Source organism: Grampus griseus (genome assembly GCF_964374135.1).
Source record: "Grampus griseus genome assembly, chromosome: 2".
In the NCBI taxonomy this organism is placed as follows: domain Eukaryota; kingdom Metazoa; phylum Chordata; class Mammalia; order Artiodactyla; family Delphinidae; genus Grampus; species Grampus griseus.
Window position 1 is genome coordinate 39493132 of NC_139018.1, and position 18092 is coordinate 39511223.

Here is an 18092-nt window from a genome sequence, read left to right on the forward strand (position 1 = left end):
GTTCTACATGCCAATGTACTCGGAACACATTAATTCTATTAGCAGGCTATTTCAGGAAACAGTGAGCATATTTCTTGGAAACAAATATATGTGGTTGAAAAACAGCCTTAAAAAAGTATGAGGTGAAAAACTGAAAACAAAGATGATTTTAAAATGCAATAGAATTCCTTCCCATCACATATTAAAGGTGTCATAATTGCTTCTCGACTGAGAAGTTGCTGTTTGGGATTTGGGTCTTTAAACCAAAAAGCCTATCTTGAGATGGCACTATAAGGACTCTATCTGCCTCTTAATCATAGGCAACTGCTAAATGAAGTTTATCTATTTTCTCTGTTACATTACTATTGGCAACCAGGTCCCCAGTAACTGCCCAGAAATGTTTCCATGGTTACAAAAAGCATTCAGCATCCCTCTCGTTTTGGGCCAATTTATCTTAAAATCTATTGTGGAGAAAAATATGGCACATTAAGGAGCATAAAATCAAGATACAACGTTATGAAAAGAATTCAAGGTTAAATGGGAAAAGCAGGCTTGACAAGGCTTTTTAAAAAGTGCATATAAATCACTGATTAAAATGCTGCCTTTTCTTAGCGTATCTCCAAATACATCTCTCTAATAGACTGCAAAGCAGCCCATGCACTGAGGCTGATGTGATCTCCAGTATAAAGGAAAAAATGAGCAAGTGAGGATAATTTAAGAGTGTTAACCAGCAGGTAACCCACCCCCCCAAAAAAAACAAGGGTTTTAATATTCTTGCAGCTGAGAGTCCAGTCCCATATTCTAGTTTCAGAGGGTCCTTGGGGCATTTAAATATTTTGACGAAAGAGAGGAATAAGAGCTTTTGTTCACTGTCTATAAGGCATCTGAAGTAAATCAGTGGACTCCATCTCCTCAGGGCGAGGGAGAAAGAGGGAAGTTCTCTAGAGACAACTCAGTAAAGCTCCTCTGTCTATAAAGTCATGAGTGATTTGGGCTAACGGGGCTGTCTCATTCTAGGTCTCTGCTGCATTCCCAACTCCCACTGCCACCAAAGAGCCAGGGCATTAAAAACATTTTTGCATCTTCTGGAACATGTTAAACAAATGGTACAAGTATTTCAATCATCTGAAGGAGAGGTCCACGGCTTATGCTTGTGTAGATTTGTGCATTCCCCCCAATGCTTTGTACATGGTAGGCATTCAATAAATATTTGGTTAACTGAGGAAGGACATCATACAAGACATCTCTTTACAGAGGAATGTTTCTCCCCATACTACCTATACATACATGCCACCCTGTATCATTTCTCTATTCCTCTTATTTTCACTGTGAAATGGAGAGAAGTGGGTGGGATTTAAAGTCATAATGCTATTAAGGACTAATTTGAAGAATTTCACTTCCAAGGAAGACAGAACAGAAATACTTTTCCCTATTCTTCCCCCCAAGTACAACTCAAAACTCTAGACATTGTATATAAAACAAAGATGAGAAGACTGAAAGATGCCAAGAAGAAGGCAGACCAGCTAGTGACCATGAGACTCAAGGAACAACATGGAGGTGAGTTTTCTGGGTTCTTTTGCCTTATATATCTCAGACTTGAAGCTGAGGAAGCTGGCAACCCAGAAATGCCAATGAGCACAGACCAAAAAACTCAAGAGATGCCAGTTCTCTCTGTGCAAAGGGCCAGGAAATGGACAGACTACCCAAAGAGAAAAGTTTTAGACAGTAAGTGTCTAAATCCAGCCAAATAGCACAAAAAAAACTGTGTCCCCCACCCTCACTCATGGCAGCAAAGGCTAGAGAGACAGCCTAGACTTCCATACTCACCAAGCTTTAACGAGGGACCCCAATATCCCCACTAGGGGGTGCCAGAGAAGGCTGAGTAGGAATCCAGAACTTTCATCCTTGATGGCCAGTAATGAGCATCCTGTACCCCCACAGTATCAGTGAAGGGCACATGGGGAGCCTGCACCCCACCTGAAGTAACAAGGCACCCCTGCCCCACTCTACTTGGGTGGTATCAGAGGAAGTCTAGTGGAGACTCAGGACTTTCACCATCAGTGCGGCTACCTTCACCTCCATGTCAATGGAGACCACATGGAGAGATGGACCTGCCATCCAACCCGGCATTAGTGAGGAGCACTCCTTCAAGGGTTAAGGAGGCCAAGAGGGAAACCTGGACTTCTGCCTCCACCTAGCAATAATAAGGTGGTACCCCACTGCCCCGCCAGAGCCCTGTCAAAGACTCTCTTTAGTTGAGAGGCCTTTTAGGGGGAGTAATGTCAAAATAAGGACAACTATTTCTCTTTATGTGTTCGTATCGGCTTACACACTGTTTCTTCTTACCAGCTACTACAATAGCTCCCTAACATATATCCTTTCCTCCAGCGTAGCCTGCAAACTGATGCCACAGTTATCCTTCTAAAATGGAGTTCTGTTGGTATCACACTTGATTAAGAGCTCTTTGAGATTCCCAGCTGCTTACGAGACAAAACCTAATCCTTAACACAAAAAACAAAGACCTTCCCAATTGCAGCCTATGCTACTAGCCCCAACCCTGAAAATGTCAGTCTTGTCCACATGTCTGTGTTCATGCCATTCCTTCAAATGGTATGCCTTTCTCTCTCCACTCGCCTCTTAAATTATAATTCATTCTTAGGGTTTGTAGTCCTATATCATCTGCTCTGTGGAACCTTCTCTGATCACCACTGGCAAAACCACCTCTAAAGTTACCACATAGATAACTGTTCTAATTTTCCACAAACTTTTAAAAATGGGACTACTTACATGTAACTATCAGGCATTAGAAAATTCCTTAAGACCAATATTTTATTTGTACATTTATCTCCAAGCCCAAACATGCCACCCAAATTAATGAGAATGTCCAACTTAATTTTAGAGTTTAGTGTTAAGTGTGCAAAGCTCTATGTTCTAGCTTCCACTTAGGATGTAGAAAAACTGGAAATAATGCTCTCGCTCTTTCAATTAAAATTAAATCTGCATAATACGTCAAATTACACATTTTAAAACCCATCAGAGAGCTGAGATCATAAAGCAACCAACTAATCCAAAAGTTACAAAAAGAAAACCTCTTTCCATGGGAGAAAGGACAGAAGCATTTGCTTGCCAGGGGCAGATGCTGGATTCATACAAGCTGGCAAGAAAAATTAAGCTAATATTTTCAAAGAACTTCTAAAGACTAAGTGCGTACTAGCACAAGAGTAGAGAACCCATGGGAGCCACAAACTCCAGGGAAATTGAAACCCACTTAGAAGCCTGGCCCCACAGAACTCACCTGGTACTCATAAGAAAGACAGAGCGGAGCGGGAGCGGGGCAGGGCAGGAGTGGAGAAAGGTATTCTCATGGTACAGTCCTGGAGTAGGGGGAAGAGCAGCTGCTATAGACAAAATCAGAAGTCTCACCAGGATTCCTCTCTCATCTTTCCACTATGGAATAAAAGCCACAAGCCACTTGGGAAAGGGCAGCAAATCCCATCACCCTCAGACCATAGGTAGAGACACATTAAGGTGAGTGAAAAGAACAGAATAAAAACTACCACCGCTGGGGAAGAGGTAGAAAGAAGTCCTGGAGTCATACCAGTAGAAATCCCCTAACTCTGAGGGAAGGGCAAGATTACCAAGGCGGCCCTAACCCAAGACACAGGAACATATCACCTGCCTAAGACAGAGGCCGTTCCAGAACAGCAGAAAACAGAAACTTCCAACACAGCAACACCATATGAGCAAACACCAAGTAATGAATAGCATCAGGCTCCTTCTGGGAAAGGGCCAACAGCCTGAAAACAGAGACCCTCTCTGAGGTACGGGCAACGAGAAGAGACTTGAAGCTGAAGATGGAGCAGATTTTGACAAAGCTCTGTAGCAAACAAGCCCCTACCCTAAACACAATGTAATAACAGAGGGTTTTGAAGGCTATACTACAAGGAGATAACAATAACAACAACAGAACCGAAACCCAGCTCATATTCTGACTAAATTGACTCAACCCCTTCACACTAAAGGCCCAGCGCTAGAAAAGGCTCACCTACTTCCAGGCAGACATACTATTTACTTCCCCTACATATGATGTTCAATTTTCAGTCTAAAATACAAGAAAAGCAAAAAAGCAGAAAGGAAAAATACACTGTCAAGACACAAAGCAATCAAGAAAGCCAAACTCAGACATGACTCAAGTGTTAGAACTATCACACAAGGAATTTTAAAATACTATGATTAATATGCTAAAAACATATTAATAGTGGAAGAAGGGAGAAACATGCATGAATTGATGAAGAATTTCAGCAGAAAAACTGAAATAAATTTTTAACCAAATTAAAATGCTAGAAATGAAAAACAAGGTAACCGAGATGAAGAATACTTTTGATGGCCTAATCACCAGACTTCACACAACCAAAGAAAATATTAGTCAACTTGAAGACTATGTCATTAGATACGACTACCCAAACTGAAATACAAAGAGAAAAAAATAAAGAATGAAGGGAAGAAAAAGAAGAAAGAAAAAGACATTCAAGAGCTGTGGGATGATATCAAATGGGCTAGTATTTGTATAATTGGAATACCAGAAGAAGGAGCAAGAGAAAATGGATTAGAAGAAATATTTGAAAAGATGATGGCACAGAATTTTCCAAAAGTAATGAAACTTACTAAATCACAGACACAAGAAGGACAGAGAACACCAATAAAAATGAATACCAGAACACACACATACACATATGCAGTACAAATATAAACGTACACACACACACACACACACACACACACACACACACCTAGATATATGCTGCTGAAAACCAAAGATAAAGACAAAATCTTTAAGGCATCCAGTGGGGAAAAAAGACACATTATATGCAGAGGAACAAAAGTAAGAATGACAACATGCTTCTCATAGGAAAACTATACAAACCACAAGACAGTGAAATGGAAACCTTAAAGTGCTAAAAGAAAAATAACTGTCAACTCAGAACTCTATACGTATCTAAAATATATTTCAACACTAAATAAGAAATATTTTTCAGACAAACAATAACTAAGATAATTCATTAGCTGCATATATGCACAGGAAAAGTTAAAGAGTGCTTCAAATGACATAAATGATATAAATATAGAATTCTTTTTTTCTTATTTTAATCACTCTAGGAGATAACCAACCAACTAAAGCAAATATCAAATATCAGCATATTGAGTATTTATTAAATATTTAACAACAGAAAAATAAAGGATGGGAAGGAAGAATTGGGAGTACACTGTTGTAACGTCATCTAACTATACCTGAAGCAGTACAATATTATTTCAAGATAGACTGCGATTAACTAAAGATATATGTTGTAAAATCTTAGGATGATCATTAAACTTTTTTTAAAAGAGATAAAAATAATGAGCCCATAGTGGAGATGAAATGGAATCACAAAAAGATTCAATTCAAAAGAATGCAGAAAAAAATAGGATAAAAGAAACAAAGAATAGATGAAACAAATAGGAAAAAATCTAACAAAATGACAGTTTTTAATTCATTATCAATAATTACATTAAATACAAACAGTTTAAACATATCAATTAAAAGTAAAAGATTGTCAATTTGGATAAAAAAGCAGGGCCCAATTATATGCCACGTACAAGAATCCCATTATAAAGATAAAGATAGATTTAAAGTTAAAGAGTAGAAAAGAACATGTCATGCCAACAGTAATCAAAAGAGAGCTGGAGTAGCCATATTAATATCAAAGTAGACTTTAGGTCAAGAAATACTACCAGGGATACAAAAAGGTACATTATATAATGACCAAGAGGTCAATTCATCGAGAAGACATATATTTCTAAAATGTGTATGTATTTAACAACAGAGCTTCAAACTACATGAAGCAAAAACTGAAAGAACAGAAAAGAGAAAAATAACCAAATCCACAAATAGAGTAACCAACAGAACAAAATAAGTAAACAAAATCAGTATAAAAATAAGTATACAGGAAAACAGCCTCAAACAACTTGAAGTAATTTATAGAACACTGTATCCAATAACAGCAAAATACACAGTCTTTTTAAGTACACATGAAACATTCAACAAGTTAGAACATGTTCAGGATCATAAAACAAACTTTAATATTTTTAAACTAAAGTAATACAGAGTATGTCCTCAGACCACAACTGAATTAAACCAGAAATTGGTAACAGAAAGTTATCCAGAATATTCCCAACATTTGGAACCTAACCTATACACTTTTAAATAAACAATGCATCAAAAAGGAAGTCAAAGGGAAATTAGGAAATATTTTAATATAATGAAAATAAAAACAACATATTAATATTTTTGGATGTAGACAAAGCAGCGTTTAGAAAAATGCATCATTAAATGATTACATTAGAAAAAAGAACAAATTATACCCAAAGCAAGCAGAAGGAAGAAAATAATAAATAACAGAATTCAATAAAATTAGGAACAGAAAAACAATAGGGAAAAATTAATGAAACCAAAAACTAGTTCTTCGAAAAACATATAGACATATAGATAGTCCTCTACTCAGACAGACCCCACACCCCTGGAAAAAATCAAGATAAAAATTACCAATATCAGGAAACAATGGAGACTACTATATATCCTACAAACACTAAAAGGATAACAAGAAAATACTATGTCCATAAACTTAACAACATAGATGAAATGAAAAAAAACAATCCTTGAGAAACACAAACTGCCAAAAGTCACTCAAGAAAGACAGACATCTTGAATAATTCTATACACACTAAAGAAACTGAATTTTTATTTCAAAATCTTCCAACAACAACAACATTCCAAACTCAGCTGACTTCAATGGAAAATTTTAGCAAACATTTAAGAAATAAATACTGATTTAACACAAATTTGTCCAGACTATAAAAAAGGAGAAACATTACACAACTCATGTTATGCGTCCAGCATTACCCAGATACCAAAACTAGACAAAGATATTGCGAGAAAAGAAAACTATAGACTAATATCCCTAATGTAAATTGATAAAAATTCCTCAACAAAATATTAGCAAGTCAAATCCAGCAATATATGAAAAGAATAGTACATCACGACCAAGCAGATTTTACCCAGGTATGCAAGACAGGTTCGACACTCAAAACTTAATCAGTATAATTCATTTCAACAGATTAAAAAAAATCATATGATCAACTCAACAGATGCAAAACTGCACTTGACAAAATTCAACATCCTTTTTGATTAAAAACTCTCAACAAATTGGAATAGAAAGAAATTTCTTCTATATAAATAAAGAGCATCTACAGAAAGCTACATCTAACTACTAAGTAACAGTGAAAGACAAAGATTTTCCACTAAGCCCAGGATCAAGGCAAATATACCCACTTTCACCATTCTTATTCAACATGATAATATAGTGTAATCAGTCCAGAAAAAGAAATAATAGACATGGGTATTGAAACAGAATAAATAAAACTGTGATTTGTGTGATTATACTATTATCTACGCAGAAAATCCCAAAATAGCTATAAAAAAGCAATTAGAGGTGGGGCTTCCCTGGTGGCGCAGTGGTTGAGAGTCCGCCTGCCAATGTAAGGGGACATGGGTTCAAGATCTAGTCCGGGAAGATCCCATGTGCTGTGGAGCAACGAAGCCTGTGCGCCACAACTACTGAGGCTGTATTCTAGAGCCCGCGAGCCACAACTACTGAAGGCCACGCTCTGAAACGGGAGAGGCCACCGCAACGAGAGGCCCGCGCACCACAACGAAGAGCAGCCCCCACTCACTGCAACTAGAGAAAGCCCGCGCACAGCAACGAAGACCAAGTGCAGCCAAAAATAAATAAATAAATTTTTTTTTAAAGATGCAATTAGAACTCATCACTGAGTTTAGGGAGGTTGCAAAATACAAGATTATATACAAACATCAATGGCATTTCTATATACTAGCAAGTAGCAGTTGGAAATTTAAAGTTATAGATATACTATTTACAATTAAATCCAAGAAAAGGGAAATACTTAGGTATAAATCTAACAAAATATGTATGAGACCTGTATGCTGGAAACTACAAAACAGGTGAAAAAAATTAAGAACTAAATAAATGAAGTGGTATACCATGTTCGTAGATTTAAAGACACATTATTTTTTTTAACATCTTTATTGGAGTATAATTGCTTTACAATGGTGTGTTAGTTTCTGCTTTATAACAAAGTGAATCAGTTATACATAAACATATGTCCCTATATCTCTTCCCTCTTGCATAAAGACACACTATTATTAGCATGTCATTCTCTCCAAACTGATCTATGGATTCAACAAAATTCCAATAAAATTCTCAACAAATTTTTTTGTAAAAATCAGTAAGCCTAATCTAAAAACTATACGGAAACAACTAGAATGGTCAAAACAATTTTTAAAATATAAAATTGAGGGCTCACCTGATTTCAAGACCATAATGCTATAGTCATCAAGACAGTGTGTTATTAGAGAAAGAATACAAATGTAGATTAATGGGAAAATATAGAGTCCAGAAATAGACCCACACGTATATAGATAATAGATTTCTGACAAAGATATCAAAGCAAACAATGGAGAAAGTATAGTCATTTCAACAAATGGTATAGGAATTATTAGTCACCTACATGGTGGGGGGAGGGCTTAATCCACACCTTGCATCATATAAAAAATACCTCAAAATAGATCATAGCTCTAAATGCAAAATCCATAACTTTAAAATTTCTAGAATAAAACACAGGAAAAAAAATCTTTCTGACCCTGGGTTATAGAAAGATTTCTTAGATATGATACCAAAAGCACAATTCATAAAAGAAATACTTGATAAGGTGGATTTCATTTAATTAAGAATCTCTGTTCTTTGAGGGACATCGTTAAGAGAATGAAAATTCAAGCCACAAAACTGGGAGAAAATAGTTTTAAAGTACATTCCTCATATTCAGAATATAAACATAGTTCCCAAATCTCAAAAATAAGAAAACAAACAATTCAATGAAAGTGGGCAAAAGATTTGAAGACCCTACAAAGAAGTCATACAGATTACAACTACATGAAAATATGCTCAGTGTCACTAGTTATTAGGGACATGCAAATTTAAGCCAAACGGGATGTTAAAACCTATGAAGGGTCTACGATTTCATCCTACTTGCATCTAACAAGTTTGCCTGCTACTGTTTTACAGACGTTGGCAGAGATGCAAGACTTCTGGGTTAGAGACAAAGGACAATTTACTACTCACAGTACCTCCAAGTACCATGGGGGTAATGCAGAGGCTTGGCCCAGATAGATTCCGTGCGTGCAATGGGTTTATGTCGCCAGGGAACACCAAGCTTGGAAAACCTCTACCATTTGCAAGCAAATTTGCCTAAGCTTTGCCCTGAAGAGAGACATTAACTTTATTAGATTGGACAGCAAACAAATATCCCCTGTGCTCTGGAGGGACACACTATCTTCCAAGGCTGTCATACAAACACCCTTGAAAAGATAATCCAAAACAAAAGGCTGTTTGTGGCTCTGCCCTGCTCATAGGACATGCAAGACACTGATGGAGAATTATCTCCCAACATGAGTTATCACCACACACCTATGAGAATGGCTAAAAAATAATAATAATAATACCACAAAGTGTTGGTGAGGATATGAGTGACTGGAAATCTCATACATAACTTGTGAGAATGCAAAATTGTACTCTGGAAAACAGTGGATTTTTTTTTTATAAAGTTAAACATATACTTTCCATATGACCCAGCAATCCCACTCATAGGTATTCACCTAATTGAAAACATATTCACACGAAAACCTGTTTTGCAAGTGTTTATAGTAGCTTTATTCATAATACTAAAAACTGGAAACAACCCAAATATCCCTCAACTGCTGAATGGATCAACAAACTGGGGCCTTCCTGCAATGGAATACTATTTAGCAATAATAAACAAAAAAGCAAACCAGTGGAACACATGAGAACACAGATAAATCTCAAGGGTGTTACAATAAGGGCATTATGAAAATAGCCAGCCTCAAAAGGCTACAAACTGCATGATTCCATTTACATGACAGGCTGGAAAAGGCAAACAAGAGAAAGAGAAAACATATCAGCAATTTCCAGGAGCTGGAGGTAGGGAAAAGGACCGGCCCCAGAGGGACTTGAGTGATAGAACTATTTCATATCTGGATGGTGGTGGTGGTTAGAAGACCACGTGTGTCTGTCAAAACTCACAGAACTGTGCACTACAGAAGGATGAATTTTACTGTATGTAAATTATAACTTTAAAAAGGGTGGGGGTCGGAGAGTTATATGTGTAAACTCTAGAATCAGACTACCTGAGCTCTGCCTCTTTCTAAATGTCAGTCTTGGGTAGAGTCCCAAATTCTAATCATCAATTTTCTCAACTGTGAAGTGAGAATAATAATAGTATTTACCTCGTAGAGCTGTTAGCTTTCCTTGTTGTTCCATCAGTAATTATTATCTGATGTCCTGTTATATACCTAACATTGTGTTTGATAGTAAGGATACAGAAATGAATCTGACACGGCTGCTGGCTTCCAGAAGGCTACAATCTAGTGAATCAACATTTCCCGAATGAACAAATGAACACAATTGTTTAATTGCCATTAGATTATGACAACGATTACAAAAATTAACAGAAGCCAGTGTGAAGCATCTATGGAGCCAAATTCATGTTAATAATTTTAAATATAGTTCAACTTTAGCAAGAATTTTCTAAAATAGGAACAGAAATTTCAAGTCAAATCTAAGAAATCCTAATAGTAGTCCAGACATTTCTAGGATTCTCTCTATAGATAATTTTAAAAAGCTTGCAATTGCATTTATTTATAGTTTATCAGATTCAGAAAGAATATTAGGCTACCTTGGTTCACCAATTCATTCTAGCATTTAATACTTTAATTTGAGTAAGCATACTCAAATGCTTAAATCAAGAAAGCATTATACATATATGTGGAATCTAGAAAGACGGTACAGATAAACCGGTTTGCAAGGCAGAAATAGAGACACAGATGTAGAGAGCGGACATGTGGACACCAAGCGGGGGAAGGGGGAGTGGGATGAATTGGGAGATTGGGATTGACATATAAACAACAGCATATATAAAATGGATAACTAATGAGGACCTGCTGTATAGCACAGGGGACTCCACTTCACTATACATTAGAAACTAACACAACATTGTAAAACAACTATGCCCCAATAAAAAAAATTTTTTTTAAGAAAGCATTATAAAAAGAATATGAAATTATATTTCTTCATTTACTAAGACTGTATGTACCTGGATAAAACATTCCTCTAAAAAGATAAAGCTAAGAGGAATCACTGAAAATGGATGAAGACACTAAGAAAGTATTCCAGAAAAGTCTGCTCCCTCCAACGAGAAGAGAATTAATGCGTTCACCTTTTACATTAAAAGATCTGAAAACCTGCATAAGCTATGTGCGCATTACAAACACACATCCTATATACACATCCAGCACCTTTCTCTGCCTATCATGTATCTCTCTGTCTCTCAATAAAATGGAATGTCCTTACTTCAGGCTTAGAGTAACAGAAGCGTGAGAAATTTATGCCAGAACATACTACAGCTACTTTTATAGAGTTAATTACATTTTCACCATATTCATTATGCATTTATTGAAGGCCCATTATATGCTCAGTTCTGACAGGATGAAGCTCTATAGGCAGTTTGTTTTAAATGTGTCCTTTCCATTCAAGGCTAGAAGAAAAGCGAGCTATTCTTATTCCAAAGATTTCCTATCTACTGTCATCTCACATCACGTCTCAGTACAACACTGTGAGAAGTGTTCTTGGAGTGTTATCAACTCAAAATTTTGCAACAAGTATGGCTTTTTGCACAGGATTTCACACTGAATAATATAGTAACATCTAGAGATTCCTAACCTAGTTTAAAAAAGAGAGAATATTTTAAAAGATGTTTTCAACAGTATGACATATGCACTAGGGGCTTCTCAAACAGAACCCACAGACTCGCTTTTCACCATTTCACTTGCTCTGAACTATTGTTTTGGAATATGGAGCCCACCAATGTGGATCTTCCAAAGTTCTATATACTGAAAATATTCCTAAGGATTACAACTCTCCTTAAGAAGCCAGTATGTGGAAAGGTATAAGAGACAAAAATAAAATTCAAATGACAACTAAAACAAATAAAAATAAAATGAGTAGAAATGTCCTTTGGACAAACCCATAGAAAATGATTACTGGCTAGCTTACCTTGCATTTTTCCATTAATGTTTTCTAAAATACCAGAGAGGTGGCTGTCAAAGCCCTGTTGAAGGCCACTCCTTTGCTTTTCAAGGTGATGTTCTTCCTCGGCAATAGAAGAAAGCACATGTGGTGGCTTTTGGTCATCAAGGGTCTGACTGGGCCACTGGGTCACTACAGAACAGGCGTCCTTTGCATGCTGGCTAAGTCTGGGCCTTGAACTTTGGGCAGAGTCCTGCAAATCACTGTTACAACAGGAGAAATGATCCACTTCAAGAAACAAGGAATTTATGTCCTCTTGACTCCAATTGCTTTGTTCTTCATCTTCAAAGTAAGTTTCCTGAATCTGAATATCATCTAAGTCCTGGTCTAGCTTGTCACTCAATTTAGAGTCTTGTTTGTTGAAGTTAACCAGCAAAGCAGATAACGTATCTCCTGCTTGCTGGAGAGCTTCATAAACCCGATATATCCAGGAAGAGAGAGGCTGGAAGAGGTTCTGAGCATCCTGAGACGCCATTGTCAACAGCATGGCCAACTATCTGATGTCTACAAGTCCACCTGTTCCGTTCCTTCAATACTCTGGACTTAATGTGAACTACAGAACAAGCATGATGAGAAATTAAATTGGAGGTCTCTCAATGGCTGTGAATATTTCACTCTCAAAACTTCTCAGCTGAAACAGAGGAAAGAAATACTTACACCTGTTAAAGTTACAACCTCAGGCCCATCACCAGATTCCTACAATCAATGTCAAACACTATATGGGGACAAAAAGGGGTCATCATTGAAATCCTTAAGGCAGCTAAATAAAAACGACTGTAAAAGTCTAAAGGTATCAATAAATTGTTTCAATGCCTATTCACCTCTGCAGACATGTGCAAAACTTCCATTAGCACTAATGGGCTCTATTCCTGTGGACTGAGAGAAGTCTATCCCCATAGACCGTACTTAACAGTGTAAAAAGGATAAATGAATCTTCATTAAGAGGCAGCCGGACATGACATTTCAAAATACAAGAAAGGTTGGATGCTTCATCTATGAATCTGCAGATCACAGAAAGCAGGCTAATAAGCATCTCTGCTTCATGACACGAAGATTCATCCTTTCAAAGGAAATGTGTGCCTGGAATTAAAAAGCTTTTAACAAATCTTAGAGCAGGATTTTATATTTTTATGCAATTTCTAGAAAGTACACCTATTCTTGGGAAACAACCAACCTCTGAAAGACTGAGCGTGGCAAGTAGATTACACAGCTTATTGGAGACATGTCCAGAGCGTTTTGTTGCTTCTGTCTGTGTTCCAACTGCCCAAAGACAGCCGTCTACAACCTGTGAGACTCCTGGGAGACACTCCTTCCCACGAGATTCATAACCTGAAGGAGGCTCAGCTACAGGATGGCGACAGAGCAACAGGGCACAATGAACACTCCAGGGCTAAAGATCTATACTTTCACGGATATGCGTGAATACACACAGATATACAAACATGTACACATATACCTGTGTATACATAACCATATGTTATGTGCATTATGTGTGTACACACTTATTGCCTTTACACTGCTCATCAACAGCTCAGGATGAATGTTATACATGACAGCAGAGCCTAAATTCCTGCTTGCACTTAATCACCCCATCTCTTTTATAGTAATAGCTTCCTTCTGACCAAATCTATCAGCAATCCTGTAAATTTCAGCCATCTTGACCTCAGGCTGCTACACGTGACATGACTGCCTACATCCTCCTAAAAACTTCTCTTTAGATTCTGTGCGAGCCACACATTGATTCATTCAATAAACAAATATTGATTAAATGCCTATGAAGTGCTGGGCACAATGCCAGGTATAAGGTAACCCTGAGGTTTCTATCCCCATGGAGCCCACATTCCAGTTAAAGGGAAACAGCTCTCTGCACTTTCCTGACGCTGAATAATTCATGTGTCTGTCTTTCAGGCTCTTCCTGGTCTAAACACCAACTACATATATGCAATCACTCATTGTCCTACAGTTTCCCCTCTTCCCCCTTAATACTCATCACCTGGGAAAGCTGACCCATCCATAAGTCTCAATTAACACTTTTTTAAAATTCTAAAATATACATCTCCAGTCCTTAACTCAATCCCTCTTTCCAGACTTGTGTCTGGTTATCTAAGCCAGTGGTTCTCAAACTCTGCTGTGTCAGAATCACCTGGCGAGCTAATAAAAAACACAGAGGCCCAGGCTAGTTGAAGGAAAAAGGCTCTGGACCTTTGCATTTTTGTCAGGTTCCCTAGGTGATTCTGACAACCACCAACGTTTGAGAAATGCTGATCTAAGGAAATAGCTACACTGGGACAACTCACCAAAATCTCAACTTCAGCTCATCAAAACCTAGCACATCACTTTTGCTACAACAAATGTTCAACACTCTAAACTCACATTTTAGTGGTTGTGAATTTCTCCCTTCAACCCTCCCCCTTTCCATTCCTTCCATCCCAAGTTCTGCTAATTTGAGGTCTATGAAGACTCACTTCCATTACATTTTGTATAGTTATCACCTTTCCCCACACTTGAATTTCCTCAGAAATTACATACCTAATTGGTTTGTCTCTAATCTTCCCTGGCCTCAATCCATCCTCTAGGTTTGCTCACCAAACCTGATATTGCATCGGGTTTATTGCCTGTCTCCTCCCCTAGAATGGAAATTCCATGAAGGCAGGGATTGTCTGTTTTGTTCTCTAGTTTATTCCCAGTGCCTGCAAGTATGCTGAGCACATAGTAAATGCTCAATAAATGAATTAACAAATTCTATTTAAAATTGTGCAAAAACAGTGTCTAGCATATAGTATGTACTCAAATGTGTTAAACTGATTAATAAAACCTACTCAGAACTGTGGAAAACATCTTAATGTTACCATACAAATCCCTTGCTTGGTTACACTGAAGAGTTCTTTCAATATTTGTTCCACCGCATTTCACCACCCACAGGGTTTTTTTGTTTGTTTGCTTTTCCTCCACAAATATTTTGCTTAAATTAATATGCTTTGGGGCATCCCAGACCTACACAGTTCCCTGAAAAAACACTGTATCACTGTGCCTTAGGTACAAGAAACTTTTTAAGATAGAAATGACATATTTGCCTTAATAATCCAGTCATCTTTTTTATTGTTCTTTTATACAGAGAAAACTTTTTTTCATATACAACCCAAAATATTTGAATCTATGCCAGCATTTTTTGTTTTTTTTTTTTTTGTGGTACGCAGGCCTCTCACTGTTGTGGCCTCTCCTGTTGCGGAGCACAGGCTCCGGACGCGCAGGCTCAGCGGCCATGTCTCACGGGCCCAGCCGCTCCGCAGCATATGGGATCTTCCCGGACCGGAGCACGAACCCGTGTCCCCTGCATCGGCAGGCGGACTCTCAACCACTGCACCACCAGGGAAGCCCTACGCCAGCATTTTCTTATCCAATCTTGGAACTAGTAACAACCCATGCTTTCGGTCTTGTGTCTCCATGTCTTCTGAAATCTCTGTCCATCAAACCCTCATGGCAATATTTTTTAAAATAAATCTTGTATAACTCCCCTAGTTTAAAAACAAACCAACCACAAAAAAAAAAAAAAAAACCTACTGTGGCTTCCTATTTCTTCTACTGCAAAATTTGAGCAATAGCAAACATTAATTCATACTTGTTCACACAGAATTTTTAAAAAATTAATTTGAATGCCTCCAATTCACTACAGTCCTCACCTCTTCCTGCTGTTTATACCCATTTGCTTCACTCATTTCTGTTTAGCCTGCCTGACCCCTGGAGGCATTTAGTTTTCCAGTTCTACCCTATAGGATAAAGTTTACATTCTTTACCATGGCAAACAAGAGGAGAGATGCTCAAAAAAATTAACAACCAGCATTGTCTTACTGCCCTTACTGCTGGCCGGGGGGGGGGGGGGGGGGGGGGGGGCGGGGGGTGGTCCCTAAAGGCCTCCAGCTGGGTGTCAACTCTTTAATTGCTGAAGTACTAGCTGTGAGGAGGTCTGGGAGGTGAAACAGGACAGTGGGAGGGGTCTCAGATCAATGGCTATTTATCAACCAGCTTGGAACTATTTCAATATTTGCACAACTCACAGGGTCCTACCTTTTGTCCTCACCGAACGTCCAGCTGTGTGTGAGCTGTTCCCACTAATACCACCCCACAGTGGGAACTCGGCCGTTCCCCACCACTCCTCACTCTGAAGTCCTATTTACCCATAACACTAACACACTAAGCATTTTCCAAAGTGACTGTGCTCTTTCCTGACCTCTGTTTGCTCTGCCCAAGGTGCCTTCTCTTCCTACCCTGCCTGGTAAAGACTTACTTATTCTTTAAAATGAAACTATTATGTTAACTCTTTATCTATAATCAAAGGTGTGGCCTCAGAGTGCTTTGAATGTGCCTTTATAAGGTTTTACTTGTTGTGATAATTATTGGTCAATCTTTCTCTTCCAATGGACTCTGAGACCGTAAGTACTGGGACTGTGTTTATACTTTATAGCTCCAGAACCCACACAGGGTAGGGACACTGTAAAAGTTTGCTGAGTGAATGAATGAAAATTACTAATGAAAACTTTTAATGCTAAGTAGCCCTCATTCCTTTGTTTTTCTTCATCTGTAAATTAGATGACCTCTAACAGTTCCTTTCCACTTTAAAACCCAAGAATTTACCAGTGTGGGGCAAAACGCATTTTAATACTGAGGCTGGATGTAGTATTCAGCAGTAAGTCACCTTTTCAGGGACTGGTTCTTTACTTTTGCCAATAACCATTGTCAGATGATCTCAGAGTGATTGGAAAGAGACCAAGTCTATATATGAAAGGTTGTCCGGTTGTTATATTCCAAAATAGTAAGACAAAAGGGCACCTACAACTAGAATCTGAAAAATTACCGAGCTAGCAACTCTAGAGAACTTTCATTTTATAATAAAGCAGTCTGAAGCCAAAAGGGCTAAGAGTTGGCAGAGTAACCATGGAGATAGCTTTGCTGCATAGGTAAATTTCAACTTAATTGGTGGAACATGACAAGTGTAATACCAGTTATATACCTGGTATCCTTGTTTTCTAAGTGGTAAGAAAGCCCCCAAAACTAAGTTGATTCTGGTGCTCTCATAAAATTTTTTTAATAAAAAATAAAATAAAACCACATGAGAAATAAAGAAGAAAAGATGGTCTAGGTCCCTGGATTAGAAGAGAAAATACATATACAGTCTGTGGTAGCTGAGAGGGCTCATTATTTGAATTAAAATAGTTGATGAATTTTCATTAGTATGAGAAGTATAAAACAAAACAACAAAAAACGTGTATATGTGTGTTTAACATACAAGCTCCTACCACAAACATGACCAGGGCCTCTCAAAATACTTAGAATAAACTAGCAATCTAATAAAGAATTAGTAACAACTGATAAATAAAGATGAAAGGAAAGCCACTGATAAATTCCTAGGGGCTATATTTCTTTAAATTTCGTTTTAATTAGAATTACATTTTAATTATAAAAGTGTTCAATTAAGGTCATTTCAAACACAGGAAATGACTAAACAGTAAACATTAAAGAGCTTTGCTTATGCATGGGGAAAAACTATCAAATTCCTGAGCCATATGTTTTCTCACATATTTTGATCATCCTGACCAAGGGTAGTTGTAAACAGAGAAGTGTACCATCCCCAGAATAATAGTGCCCATGGTCTTTGAAAGGCTGTTAGGCAGTCCTTCTGAACTCACTTCCTATCTGATGACAGATGCTTGGCTGGAAGAAGAGAGTGATGACCTAAGAAGGAAACCAGCTTCTAGGAGCTATGCCTTAAAAATCTATGTTATTTTGGTGAAATCTCAAGTGGAAGCCTGTAAGCATGTGTGGTTTTTAAAGGATTATCAGCTC

General features: G+C 37.7%; 1 protein-coding gene across 1 annotated transcript in view; it reads right to left on the bottom strand.

Moving 5' to 3' along the window:
• SYT16 (synaptotagmin 16) overlaps window positions 1-12738 on the bottom strand; it is a gene marked incomplete at both ends in the record, with an annotated part of 119935 nt that extends 107197 nt beyond the window's left edge. Inside the window, one exon of the mRNA XM_082648125.1 lies at window positions 12219-12738. Coding sequence (XP_082504251.1) covers window positions 12219-12738 — 520 coding nt within the window. The remainder of the gene's footprint in view (window positions 1-12218) is intronic.
• Between the last annotated feature and the right edge of the window lie 5354 nt (window positions 12739-18092).